We start from the raw sequence: 13,047 nt of genomic DNA on the forward strand, positions 1-13,047 counted from the left end.
GCATAGGCATTGCTGAAACAGTTTGTTTTCTCATTTTAGTTTAGGAATCTTATTTCTTGTTTGGAGATTCTTTAGTTTTTGCAAAGTATCCGTTGACATTGTTATAAAAGGAATGATTATGCACACTGTATCCAGTTCTCTTGTCAAGAATGTGCTCTTTCACTTACAAGCCTCTGTACCATTTTGGCATAGTATTTTTACTATATTTTATTGTTATTTCTATTGATTATTTTTTTTCTTTTGGTCTATCATAGTCATCCAATTCAACTGGGTGGTTTTATAGCGTGGGGTTGTGAGTTTTATCCTGCCTCCCTAGGAGTCTATCACTTTTCTCATTATGTGTGGTGTTTGTAGTAGCACACTCTTCCACATGAATCCTGGAGCTTCTTCAGCTTCTAGTTTTTTCAAATTCCTTTTCAGGGATCTTGGGATCATGCTTAGTGTTCCTATGATTATGGGTACAACATCCACTGGCATATCCCATATCCTTATTTCTATTTTCAGATCTTAATGCTTATCAGTTTTTTTCGCTTTCTTTCTCATCTATGCACTCTGGTGTCCCATGGTATTGTAACATCAATGAGTGATACTTTCTTCTTGATTTTGTCAATCAACTCTAGGAATAGGAAGATCATTCTATGAATTGGTCCTAACAGAAATAAAACTTGTAGTTAACTGTGGTATCAAACCTCTCAGAAGAAAAGGCATAAATTAGAATTATATAGTAACTGCATATCTACTTGTACTATGTGATGTGTGGTTTAGTCTGGGAATTCTTGAATCCAAAGACTGTTTAGAATTATCAAATGTCTTATACAGCATTCACTGTGAGCTGACTGGACAATGGTGTCAGAGTCTATCAAAATTAGGGATAAGAAATTTAATAGAACTCAAGTTTTAGTCCAACAGTTTAAAGTGTGAGTCAGCTGCTGAAGACCAAATATGGGAACGACATTCAAAACTGGGAAGAAAAAAAAGAAACAGGAACTGAAGTTAGACAGGTCTCCAAATTCTCTATGCAGCTGGAGAGTAATACCTAGAATTTTAAATTATTTGTTTGTTGTTAAAGAAACTGTAGGTGAAAGATCTGTGGTTTAGGGGTTTGGGGGGAGGGGGGAGGGGGCAGGATCCAGTGTCCTAGACTTGCTAATTTTTGTTCTGGTTTAACCTTATTTCTCATACTTTGTTCCATGTATAAATGTTGGCTAGTTCTTTGTTAATAGAAAAATGCACTGGTAATGCGATGTAATATTAAATTTCACCTATTTTCAGTGTGAAGCCCTATATTTGTATGGGATCATGTTATTAGTAGTTGACTCGGTTTTCCTGGGTTTAGTTCGTGAAAGAATTATTGTGGCTCATCACCGCCATGCTGGCCAGAAAGCTACCAGTGACACAAATATCGACGATGTTTGCAAGCTTCTTCGATCTACAGGTTACTCTAATGTTCCTGGAACGCGAAGACCTGCAAATTATCCGGAGGAGTATTTCAAGTAAGTTCCAGTAGCTTTACTGGTTTTCCAGATTATTAGAATCTTAACAGTACTTTATAATCACATAGTGTATATGTAAATATTAATATGGTTAAGTTTTGTGGCTCCTGAAAAATTTAAAGCCTTCTCTTGTGTGGCATAATTTCAAAGATAGATTTTATGAGAGCATTTACTTATAAAATTTTTGTATCACCACAAACTCATAACTCATATTATAGCCTATGCTGTGTTCTTCAAATGTCCCAGACAGTGCAGTCCTCTGTGCAACAGACAGACAAAGAGCTAGAGTAGTGCTGAATATTTTCCACCAGGATCCACAGTTTCTGAACAGAAGAGCACTTCTCTTGTCTTGTGTGACCACCTGTTAGCATAGCTTTTTTGCCATTATTCTTGAAACAACAATATTATAACATTTGTATTATGTTCTTATTATGTTTGTTAGCATAAATACCAAAGTATAAATCATCTGAGAATGATGTATAATTTGCACTATACATATAAGCGGATGTGTGTAGGTTATGTGTGTGTATTTAAGTACGTATCCATAATAGTGCAATAAGGATTTATATTTTATATATATATATTATGACGGGACTTGAGTGAATCTTACCTGGTGGCTAGGTGTGGGGATGTTGCTGGTCTGTAATCACTCAATTATCCCTCAAATTTAAAATATCACCACCAACAAAAATATTCTTTTTGTCTGCTTCACGTATTATTTATTTTCACCTCTATTTTAACCACTTTTAATCACTTCTCCAATCCAGCAGGATCTTAATTAAACGCTAAAGACTATCGATAATTTAATACTTAACTAAAAAAACTTAAAATTCCAATATAATTACTTTCACACGTAATACCACAAAAACACTAATAATGATAAGCAAAAGAAAAAGATGATTTCAACACTGCACTGAATAGTTCTCTAAAGAAAAATACAAATAACAAGTGTAACGAAAAACTAAGGAATGCAAACATCTGTATGACTAAGTTAAGGAAAAGAAACCAAGGATAATGTAGAATAGTTAACATAACTGATAATAGATGGCGTTGAACATTAAACACCCGACCCATAATTTCATAGTTACAAATAATTATTACAAATAAGTGTGACGTTCCGTCATAGATCCTCCCCCCAAAGAGCATCCTACTTAGGGATGGCTGGGATGAGGGACAGCGGGAAGTCTGGATAATGCGTCTGCAATTTTGTTTTGATGTCCTGGGATCGCTCGGAGCTCAAGATTATATCTTGTTAGATAGTACGACCAGCGTAACAATTTGTCGTTCAGTAGTCGAGATCTATCCAGGAAGGTTAAAGGTCGATGATCTGTATAGACGATGACCTTGTGGTTGCATTCTAAATATGGAGCAAAGTGACGAAGAGCAGCTATGATGGCAAAAAGCTCCTTTTCTATGGTTGCCCATCTAATTGTGAACCTTTGAATGAGCCTGAGAAATAAGATACTGGAAACAAGTAGTCCCAGTGGTGGCTCATCTCCAGATTTGCAAGCTGATGACATCTGTAGTAGTACTGCACCGTATCCCGAATTGCTTGCATCTACCTGGAGTAACAAAAAATCTTGATTGAAGTTTGGGGCTTTAAGAATAGGTTTAGATATAAATCTCTTTTAAGATTATTAAAGAGCTGTTGATGCTTTTCTTCCCAAATAAAAAGAGATCTTTGGAGATGTTAAATTATATAAAGCAGCTGTGATTTCAGAGTAGTTCTTAATAAAGCGAGAATAGTATGAAGTCATTCCTAGAAATGATTTTAACTCTTTCTTGTTTGTTGGAATTGGATAATCAAAGTATACTTGCAATGTTGGCGTCTTTGGGCATTATACTTCCACCTCCCCGATGGTATGCCCTAGATAAGTTACCTTAGCTCTCCCAAAGGCACTCTTGGCCAAATTAACTGTTAACCTTGAAGATCTGAAGCGATGGAAGAGTTCTTCGAGGGATCTGCAGGTGTTCGTCCAGTCGTCACAGCTACCACCACATCATCCATATATACTAAGTGTCTTTCATATTTCTTATTACCTCTGACATCATCCTTTTGAAAGGTGGCAGGCGCATTAGTTAAACAAATGGCATGACCTTATAAGAGAATAACCCAAATGGAGTTATAAATGATGAGATTTCTTTAGCTGAATGAGTTAGAGGTACTTGGTAATAGCCTTTCATTAAGTCTATCCGTGTAAGAATTTTCTTATTACCAATGCTATCAGGATATCATTGATTCTAGGTAATGGGAATGAATCTTTTACGGTACCTTATTTAATTTCTTACGATAATCAGTACAGAGTCGTTAGTTGATTATTATTGGTTTAGGTACTAGGAGACAGGGTGAAGCCCATGGTGAAGTGCTTGGTTCTGCAAGGTCATTATCTAGTAAATACTGTACCTCTTGTTTCAACGAGTCCAACTTCTTGCCCACCATACGGTAGTACGTCTGGCGTATGGGAGTAACACCTGACTCGATGACGATGTCATGTTTGTTTTTTCAATGGTTTGACTTCCCTGCAAGTTGTCAGAACATACATCATGAAAACCTGAGAGCAATTGAGATAGTAATTTTCTCTGAGGAGATGGTATTCCTGTAAAATAACGGGGCAAGGATTTTAGAATCTGACTGTTGGTGTTGTCTTTCCAGTTAATTAGTTTGATCACTTCAGGAGATCTAGGAGCAATTCTGTGAAGTTTCCTCTAGTGGTAGTATTTTCGCCTCAGAAGAAATGAGAGATTACTTACCATTTGAGTAGGTGCTTGATATGCCTTCAACAAATTCACATGCACTAGTTGCTTGATCGTCTACGATCAGGAGTGAGAGACATAGTTTACCTTAGAAATTCTTTGAAGCACTTTGTAAGGTCCCATAAATTTTTCACGTAAAAGGGGAAACCGGGTATATGGATGATAGACAAGCACCTCATCTCCTGGCTGAAAAAACACGAAGCTTTGCCTTTGTTTTTATCATATAAGCGGGGGACATCTTCTCCTGGGAATGCAAAAGATTAGTATTAGCAAATACATGAAGTGATACAATTTTATCTTTTAAGTCCTGTAGATATGACAAAAATGTTTGTAATCTCCTCTTCCTTGTTGTGAATTAGATTTTCCTTCACCATACTGAGAGTGGTACGGGCTTTCTTCCGAACATTAATTCGAAAGGGACACTCCAATGGACTCTTGTGGTACACTTCGTATAATATACATCAGAAGATCAATGTCTTTCCCATCCCATGTTCTGAAGTTTCCTGCATGTACTTCCGAAGTAGATTTTTAATAGTTTGGTGAACCCTTTCTAGTGCACCCGTTACTTTGGGGATGATAAGCAGAAGCATATATGTATGAATATTGAATTCTCTCATAGCTTGTTGAAAAATCTTACTAGTGAAGTTTGTGCCTCTATCACATTGCAATGTCTTTGGAAATCCATAGGTTGTGAAATTTTGACAAGTTGACCAATTATAGTTTTAGCTTTATATTCTTTATTGGCCACTGCTATGGGATCTAGTTGTTGGGCAAAGAACAGTAAGTAAATACCTCATTACCTTGCTTAGTCCTAGGCATTGGGCCAACACAATCTGATAATCCTCTCAAATGGAAACTTTGGTACGGATATGGGCTGAAGAGGAGCTGGTGGAAGTCTCTCATTGGGTTTGCCTGTAGTCTGGCAATGAGACATGCTTAATAAACTGTTGAATGTCCTTCTTCATCCAAGGCCAGAAGAAGTCGTCAGCCAAGGTAGAGTAAGTCTTGTTGACTCCAAAGGTGTTCACATGAGAGTGGGCTAATTCAGAAGAGCTTGTGAAACTAGAGAGAGTGGCACAACAAGTTGATGACAGTCAAACCATGTTGTGGTTGCTGGTGCTTTGGAGGACCTAAAATGTCGAAAAAGCAAATCTTTATCTAGATAAAAGTAAGGAGTTTTGGGATTATCATCTGGGTCTGCAAACTTTCTTCCAAAGAGCCTTAAGGACAGGATCTTTATTCTGCAAGTCCTTGAAGTTTGATTTGGTCATATTTATAAGGTCTAATGTCTTTCTCTACTCTATTGCCATTATCTATAACAATTGGTTTAATTGATGCATTTGAATAACAGCATTATTTAATTTTATTGGACTCATTTTCTATAAGAATATCAGGATCAGATACTACTGGATTACAATGGCCCCTGCAAGATCATTACCAATTAAAGCTGGATAGATGAACAAGGCAAAGGATCTCGTGAAACTGCAATTAAAACATTACCTTGATAGTAAGGACACTGTAAATTCACCTCTGCCAAAGGCATGGATTTGGTGGTACTGAGGTCAGAAACGGTAACATACTCATGTCTCAGTTTGAAGTCCTGTGAGGGCAGATACCACAGTTTGGGGGAGGATCCTGTATCCCGTAAGCAAGTCACTGGAATACCAATTGACGGTGCCTACAAAGTTGAAAGGTTTGAAGACGTCCTCATCTAATTCTTGAGCAGCAACATGAAATGTTTCTTATTATCTTCCTATTAGGGTTCGGAGAATTCTTTCCAACATCAGACTTCTTGCACGAAGGATTAGGACAGTTCTCTATGGGGATGCCCTTCCCTGCTTTACAATAGGAACAATATGCTGTGGATGATGAAGGAATAGATTTGTTAAATGGTTATTTATGTTTTATGGATCACAAAAATAATAATCATCAGCTAAACTGGCTGCTTTCAACAAATTGGTTTCTCCCTTTTCGAGAATGAAGGTAGCAATGTTACTTGGTAATTTCCTAATAAACTCTTCCATTAAGATAAGATTTTGTAAGGATTCAAAATCTAAAACACCTGTCTTTTGCAACCACTTTGTAAATTTATTTCCTAACTTTGTCATTACAAAATTCAACAAAAGTTTGTGAAGGCGTTTTGTAAGAGTGGCGGAACTGTTGCCGTAACCTTCAGCTGTGATGGCATAAGCATCTAAAACTGCCTTTTTAATCACATCATACTCCTTTACTTTAACCATCTGAGAGATTACATATGCTGCCTTACCTTTGAACTGATTTCTGACAACCATTACCCATTGCTCCTGAGGCCACTTCAAGGTTTTAGCAGTGTCTTCGAACGTTGTAAAGAATACCTCTGGGTCCTTTTCATCAAAATCCGGAAGTAGCTTTTTAGCTTTGAGGTATGTCGAACTGACTGGGTATCTCTCCATCAGTTTTCAGCTTAATCTGTATATTTGCCGACTTTCTGTTCTTTTGTATCTCTAGTTCAGCCACTTTTACTTGTGTTCATATCCAACGCCAATAATTCCTGATGCTTTGAAGTTCTACCTGTTGCTTTTGAAGTTCTAGTGCAGCAGTTTTCTGTTTGTTCTTGTTGCAAATGTATTTGAAGACGCCAAACTTTTCAATATTTGGATCTATTCCAGGGGTGGCATATGCTCCAGTAAGGGATCGCAATTCATCGACGTCCTCATCATCATCTTCGATGATTCCCTATCTATTAAGAATTGCAGGATTTTACCATAATAATAACAGCTTTCACATGTTTTGGATCGACCTCAAGACCACATCTCTGGGCTACAGACAATAATTCCTGTTTCTTGGCATAACGTAAACTCAAAATTTCCCCTTTTATATCGTTCATAAATTTCTCCAAATTAAACGACATTCTGACGGATTACCCCAACTATTGTTAATAGAGCGATATTATATCAAGGTATTATATTCACACTAGGTTATGCCATTAATTTAAATATAGACATTTGACACCAAGATATAACTCAATGAATTTTACAACAATTTATCAAGACAATTTTAAAGAGACCGCAAATAGAATACATAGTCTGAAAATAGATTAACTGAAATTGGATGGCCAACATAAAGGCCGAGATCAATTAGTGATCGAAGGTCTCACGATAGCGCACAAACATGATATCTAGATTAGCACAATATGCATGTAAGTAGTAGTTTATGGCAGAAGAGAACCTTGATTTTGGCTCGTAAAATAAGGCGGGAGTAGAAGGGCTACATAGCACAGAACCCAACCAATTAATATTTAATTACTGGTCTATCCTTTATTTTACAGATACCGATTTTGAGTGAGAGAACCATTCAGCGTACGTGTGAAGATACGAAATGCTGGATTGGATTGTTAAGAAAATAACAAAGAAAACCGTCAATACAAATAACTATTACTTATTTGCACTTTAAATAGTCACAAACAAAAAGACTATATCAATCCCGGTCAGGCCCCCACTTATGACGGGACTTGAGTGAATCTTTGACCGGTGGTCTAGGTCAGGCAACCGGTGGCTGTGGGGACTGTTGCTGGTCTGTAATCACTCAATTATCCCTCATAAATTTAAAATATCACCACCAACAAAAATATTCTTTTTGTCTGCTTCACGTATTATTTATTTTCACCTCTATTTTAACCACTTTTAATTACTTCTCCAATCCAGCAGGATCTTAATTAAACGCTAAAGACTATCGATAATTTAATACTTAACTAAAAAAAAACTTAAATTCCAATATAATTATTTTCACACGTAATACCACAAAAAACACTAATAATGATAAGCAAAAGAAAAAGATGATTTCAACACTGCACTGAATAGTTCTCTAAAGAAAAAATACAAATAACAAGTGTAACGAAAACTAAGGAATGCAAACATCTGTATGACTAAGTTAAGGAAAAGAAACCAAGGATAATGTAGAATAGTTAACATAACTGATAATAGATGGCGTTGAACATTAAACACCCGATAATTTCATAGTTACAAATAATTATTACAAATAAGTGTGACGTTCCGTCATAATATATATATATATATATATATATATATATATATATATATATATATATATATATATATATATATATATATATATATATATATATATAAGGGATTTGAATCTGCATTCTTTTTACTTATAGCTGACAGAAGGTCTTTGGAAATAAACTCTCTCTTAAATTGAGGACTAATATGTTTTAAGAGAATGACAGATGACTCATTATTTTCCATGTTGAATCATTTCCAGTCCAAGTTCAACCACTGTTGCCCCTTGTCCTTTGATTTTGTTTGATTTCAGTGTCTTTGATATGATTTGCAGTGGATAGTGATTTGCTAATGCAGAACCATGTGATAGGAAGTTGCAATGGATATACAGGCAGTCCCCTGGTTACGACGGGGGTTCCGTTCTTGAGATGCATTGTAAGCTGAAAATTGTCATAAGCCGGAACATCGTCAAAAATCCTAAGAAAACCTTGCTTTTAATGCTTTGGGTGCATTAAAAACTATGTACCTAAACTGCATTCTTATTGCATTTTTCATCAAAAAAACTTCAAATATTGATTATTTTGCATTTTTGGTGTCATATTTCTTTCTGTCAGATCAGTGTGTAGGGCGGCGTAATCCTGGAACATGTATCGTAACCCTGGAAATAATTTCTGATGGATATAATTGAAAAGCGCCTTAACCCGGGGACTGCCTTATAAACATTTGTGTATGATATTCTTTTAAATAGGTTTTCTCTTTGTTTCAGGAGAGTTCCACTGCCCAACAATTACCTGAGTCTAGTGATAGGCCATTTGAGATCAGATGATATATATCATCAGGCAAGTATTCAGTTCTGTTTGTAGCAATGAATACGTACTCTAGAATGTTTAGTCCAGTATTACAGTTTATCAGTTTTTTCTAGATTTTGTTTATAACTGTTTTCATGAGCTTCATGCACTGTTGCAAAACAAAGAAAATTCATACCCAATTTTTCATGAGCATTCTTTTTTGAAAATGAATAATAATGAGCTATTGTTATTATTACAAATATAGTTCATTGCTACAGGCTTTTGAACAGCCCATTGAAGCATGATATCCCCAAATTTTCATATGCAGGTATACATTTCCCCCTAAATGGCATTGCCTATCAGTTAATAAAGATGAACAACACGTGGGTCAGATCAGTTCTGGATGAGTACTGTAGTTGCTGTTGGCACTGGATAAAGTCAAGTTACAAGCACTACCACTACTTGCAGTACCAGGTCCAGTGTGAGATAAATGTCACACCAGCTTTCAGGTCCGGGCAAACCAGTGCCATGTCCAAGTCTCCTCAATAGTATCCAGAAGAGGTCAGCTTTCAGCCTGAGTGATTAAGACCAAAGCAAGAACCAGTCTCTGAACTTAATTTCCATATTGACCAATGTCACTCCAGGTTTCTCCCATGTTTTAGTATTTCTGTGATGTGGATCCAGCGTTGTCAACCAAAGTCAAACTTTCTTTAAGCTCACTTGAGTTGTCAAAACCTGGATCAGAGGAACATTTACTGGAACAGTCCCATCATTAGAGCTACAGTGTATTTTAACTGCTCTTATAAATGAAGCACAGAAAAAGTTTAGACCTTACAAAGCCTTTTACTGATAACAGGAGATAGTTTTAGCATTCAATTACAGGAACCATATACAGGCACAGACAACCAATAGGTTCAAGAGGAGCAGTTTCATTTCATGCCCTCAACTTTGTCTCAAAAGAATCTCTCTTTGGAGAAGGATTAGAGGAGTTAGGATATTGTTTTACAAATTGCATATGTAGTTGTTAGTATGAAGCTTTACTTAATAGTTAGCATAATTTACTTCATACTTTTGTATTTTTCATGGTATATTTATCTGTAAACTTTATTTTGTTCATGAAACTTACCTGTCAGATATATATATAGCTGTATTTTCTGACGTCCGACAGAATTTCAAAACTCGCGGCACACGTAGTGGGCGGCCAGGTGGTAGTACCCATTCCCGCCGCTGGGAGGCAGATATCAGGAACCATTCCCATTTTCTATTCATATTTTTTCTGTCGCCGGTGCTGGAAACAACTGTTTGCAGTACCTCCGTCTAGGATTTTTGATTTATCTCGCTTTAAATTATCTGGATTGACTTTGGTATCGACTTCTGGATTGTTGGATTGGCACGCGTAATAGTGGATTGGTTTTTTATTTTGGATTGGCTTTTCTGTGTACATGATGTCGGGATCAAGTACAGGGAGTTTCAGAGTGTGTGTGAGGAGTGAATGTAAGGTGAGGCTTCTTAAACCTTCAGTTGATCCTCACACAGTTTGTATGGAATGCAGGGGGCATGTTTGCTTGGTTGATGATCGGTGCAATGAATGCAAGGATTTGTCAGATGATAAATGGAAGATGTATGAGACCTATCGACGTAAATTGGAGCGCGATAGAGTCAGGAGGTCTTCCTCCAAGAGCAGTTCTACAAAAGGTAAGGAATGTAACATTTCTCCTCCTCTAACACCGGTAGATTTTGTTCAACCTAATCCTGTTTTGTTGCCTTCGGGCCCTAGCTGCTGTGTCTGGAGAAGGTAACACCCTTTCTCTGATTCTTGAGTTTATTCGCGCTCTTGAATCGAAAGTGTGGCCTTAGAAACTGGCCCTGTGAAAGTTTGTGATTAGTTGCCCGTAGTGTTGTGGAGGGGCGTCAGATCGGCCCCGTAATGCCTCTAGGCCTAGATCTCTATCGGACTCCCAGGACTCAGGGAGTGGGTATGTCGAAACGCCGTTAAGAGGGTTACGGGGGGCTTCCCCACCGATCTGGCGTCCCTTCAGCAGGCCTTGTTGCTAAGTCCCAGGTTGCCAAGGAGCGCGCACGAGCGCGAGTCCTGAAGGATTGCTTTTCGTCCTCCGAAGCGTCCTCCCCGCGCAAGGGTGGAGCGCTCGGAGAGACTCGCATCCGTTGAAAAGGACTTTTCGTGTTGAGGACGCTTCACGTCCTATGTCACCACTTTCGTCAGAGGACGCATATGACGCTTTTCCTTCTCAGAAGAGAGGTAGAGTCTCAACCGACGAGGACGTTGGTTTCCGCGCACAGGCGTGTTCACCTGAGATGCAGGTAGCTGTACCTGCTAGAAGGAAGGAGGCGTCCCCTCGCCCCTCGCCTTCTCGCCGGGTCAGTCCTGCCCCTTCTTCTGCTCCTTCGTGACCTACGAAGGATATCCTTGTGTCCCTTCAGGACCAGATTACGTCTCTCATGGCTCAAAGGACTCGCCCAGCAGCAGTCGAGCCTAAGCGGAGAAAGGACGTTAGGCTGCCCGTCAAGAGGACGAAGCAGTCTCATTCTCTCTCGTCTCGTTCGTCTCTCTCTCCACCTCCGGATCGTCACCGTTCTCGTTCTCCGAGTAGATCTTTCGCTCACGCTGTGGAGGACGCTCGGCAGGACGCTCGTCGTTCGAAGCAGGACGCTTTGCGCTCTCGGCAGGGCGCTTTGAGGACGCTCGGCAGGACGCTCGCCGTTCGAAGCAGGACGCTTTGCGCTCTCGGCAGGACGCTTTGCGCTCTCGGCAGGACGCTCGGCAGGACGCCCGCCGTTCGAAGCAGGGACGCTTTTCGGACGAGGCAGGACGCTTTTGAGGACGCTCAGCAGGACGCTTGCTTGGCTAAGCAGGACGCTTTTGGCGCCTCTCGTCAGGAAGCTCGCGCTTCCTCTCGTAGGGACGTGTCTGGTAAGACAGTTCCCGTTGCTTCAAAGGACGCGCTACGTTCGCAGGATGTCCGTCCTCCAAAGGATCGTCATTTAAGGGCGATTCCGTACCTGAAGCGGGGACTTCCAATCAACGGAAGTCTTTGTTCAGGCCTAAGACTGCTGGACGTACGCCCTCTCCGGATGGACGTTCTCCAGTTCCTCTTAGGGGGGAGGGAAGGGGAAATTAGTATGTCCAAGGGAGTTCAGTCGAAGAAGAACCTCCTGTAGCTTCAGCTGTCTCGGACTATAAGGTTCTTGTGCGGCTGTTACGTTCATCCTTCGGGGATAAGTTTCAGCCGGCAGCCCCTAGGTCTCCTCCCTCTCAACTTTCGTCTTCTAAGTCTGTTAAGACCCCTGAGTTCGTCGAAATGAAGACGTCGCTTTCGACCAAGAGGGCTTTCAAGAAGCTACAAGATTTTATGTCTCGAAGGAAGGACCAGGGCAAGACCACTTTCGCCCTTCCTCCCTCTAGACTCTCCGGGAAAGGAGGAATTTGGTATGAAACCAAGGAGGACGTGGGAGTAAAGGTTCCTTCGTCCGCTCTTGGGGACTTCTCCAGTTTAGTGGACGCTCAGAGGAGGTCCCTCTTATCGTCTGCTAAGGTGTCCTGGACTCCTGTGGAGACAGACCACCACTTGAAGGGACTGCTGCGCACTTTGAGTGTCTTTAATTTCTTAGACTGGTGCTTGGGAGTTTTGGACCTTCAGTCTAGAAGTCCTGATTCTCTCAGTCTGGGGGAGCTGTCCAGCGTGTTGTCGTGTATGGACAAGGCCGTCAGGGATGGTTCGGAAGAGCTAGTTTCTCATTTTGGAACGGCTTTCCTAAGAAAAGAGCTCTTTTATGTAATTTACCGCGAGTCGGTTTCTCCCGCTCAGAAAGCGGAATTGCTCTTTGCGCCTCTTTCGGACCATCTCTTCCCCCAGGCTATGGTAAAGGATCTTGCAACGAGTTTGCAGGAGAAGGCGACCCAGGACCTCTTGGTACAGTCTTCAAGACGCCCAGCAGTTCCTTCCACATCTTCATTCGGTAAACCCCCGAAGAAAGTCAAACCCTTTCGCG

General features: G+C 39.8%; 1 protein-coding gene across 1 annotated transcript in view; it reads left to right on the plus strand.

The window, feature by feature from the left end:
• LOC135221116 (WASH complex subunit 5-like) overlaps positions 1–13,047 on the plus strand; it is a 62,819-nt gene that overhangs the window by 4,088 nt on the left and 45,684 nt on the right. Inside the window, 2 exon segments of the mRNA XM_064258931.1 lie at positions 1,273–1,493; positions 9,015–9,087. Of these exon segments, the coding sequence (XP_064115001.1) occupies positions 1,273–1,493; positions 9,015–9,087 (294 nt within the window).

This window comes from Macrobrachium nipponense, chromosome 2 (genome assembly GCF_015104395.2).
Source record: "Macrobrachium nipponense isolate FS-2020 chromosome 2, ASM1510439v2, whole genome shotgun sequence".
NCBI lineage: Eukaryota > Metazoa > Arthropoda > Malacostraca > Decapoda > Palaemonidae > Macrobrachium > Macrobrachium nipponense.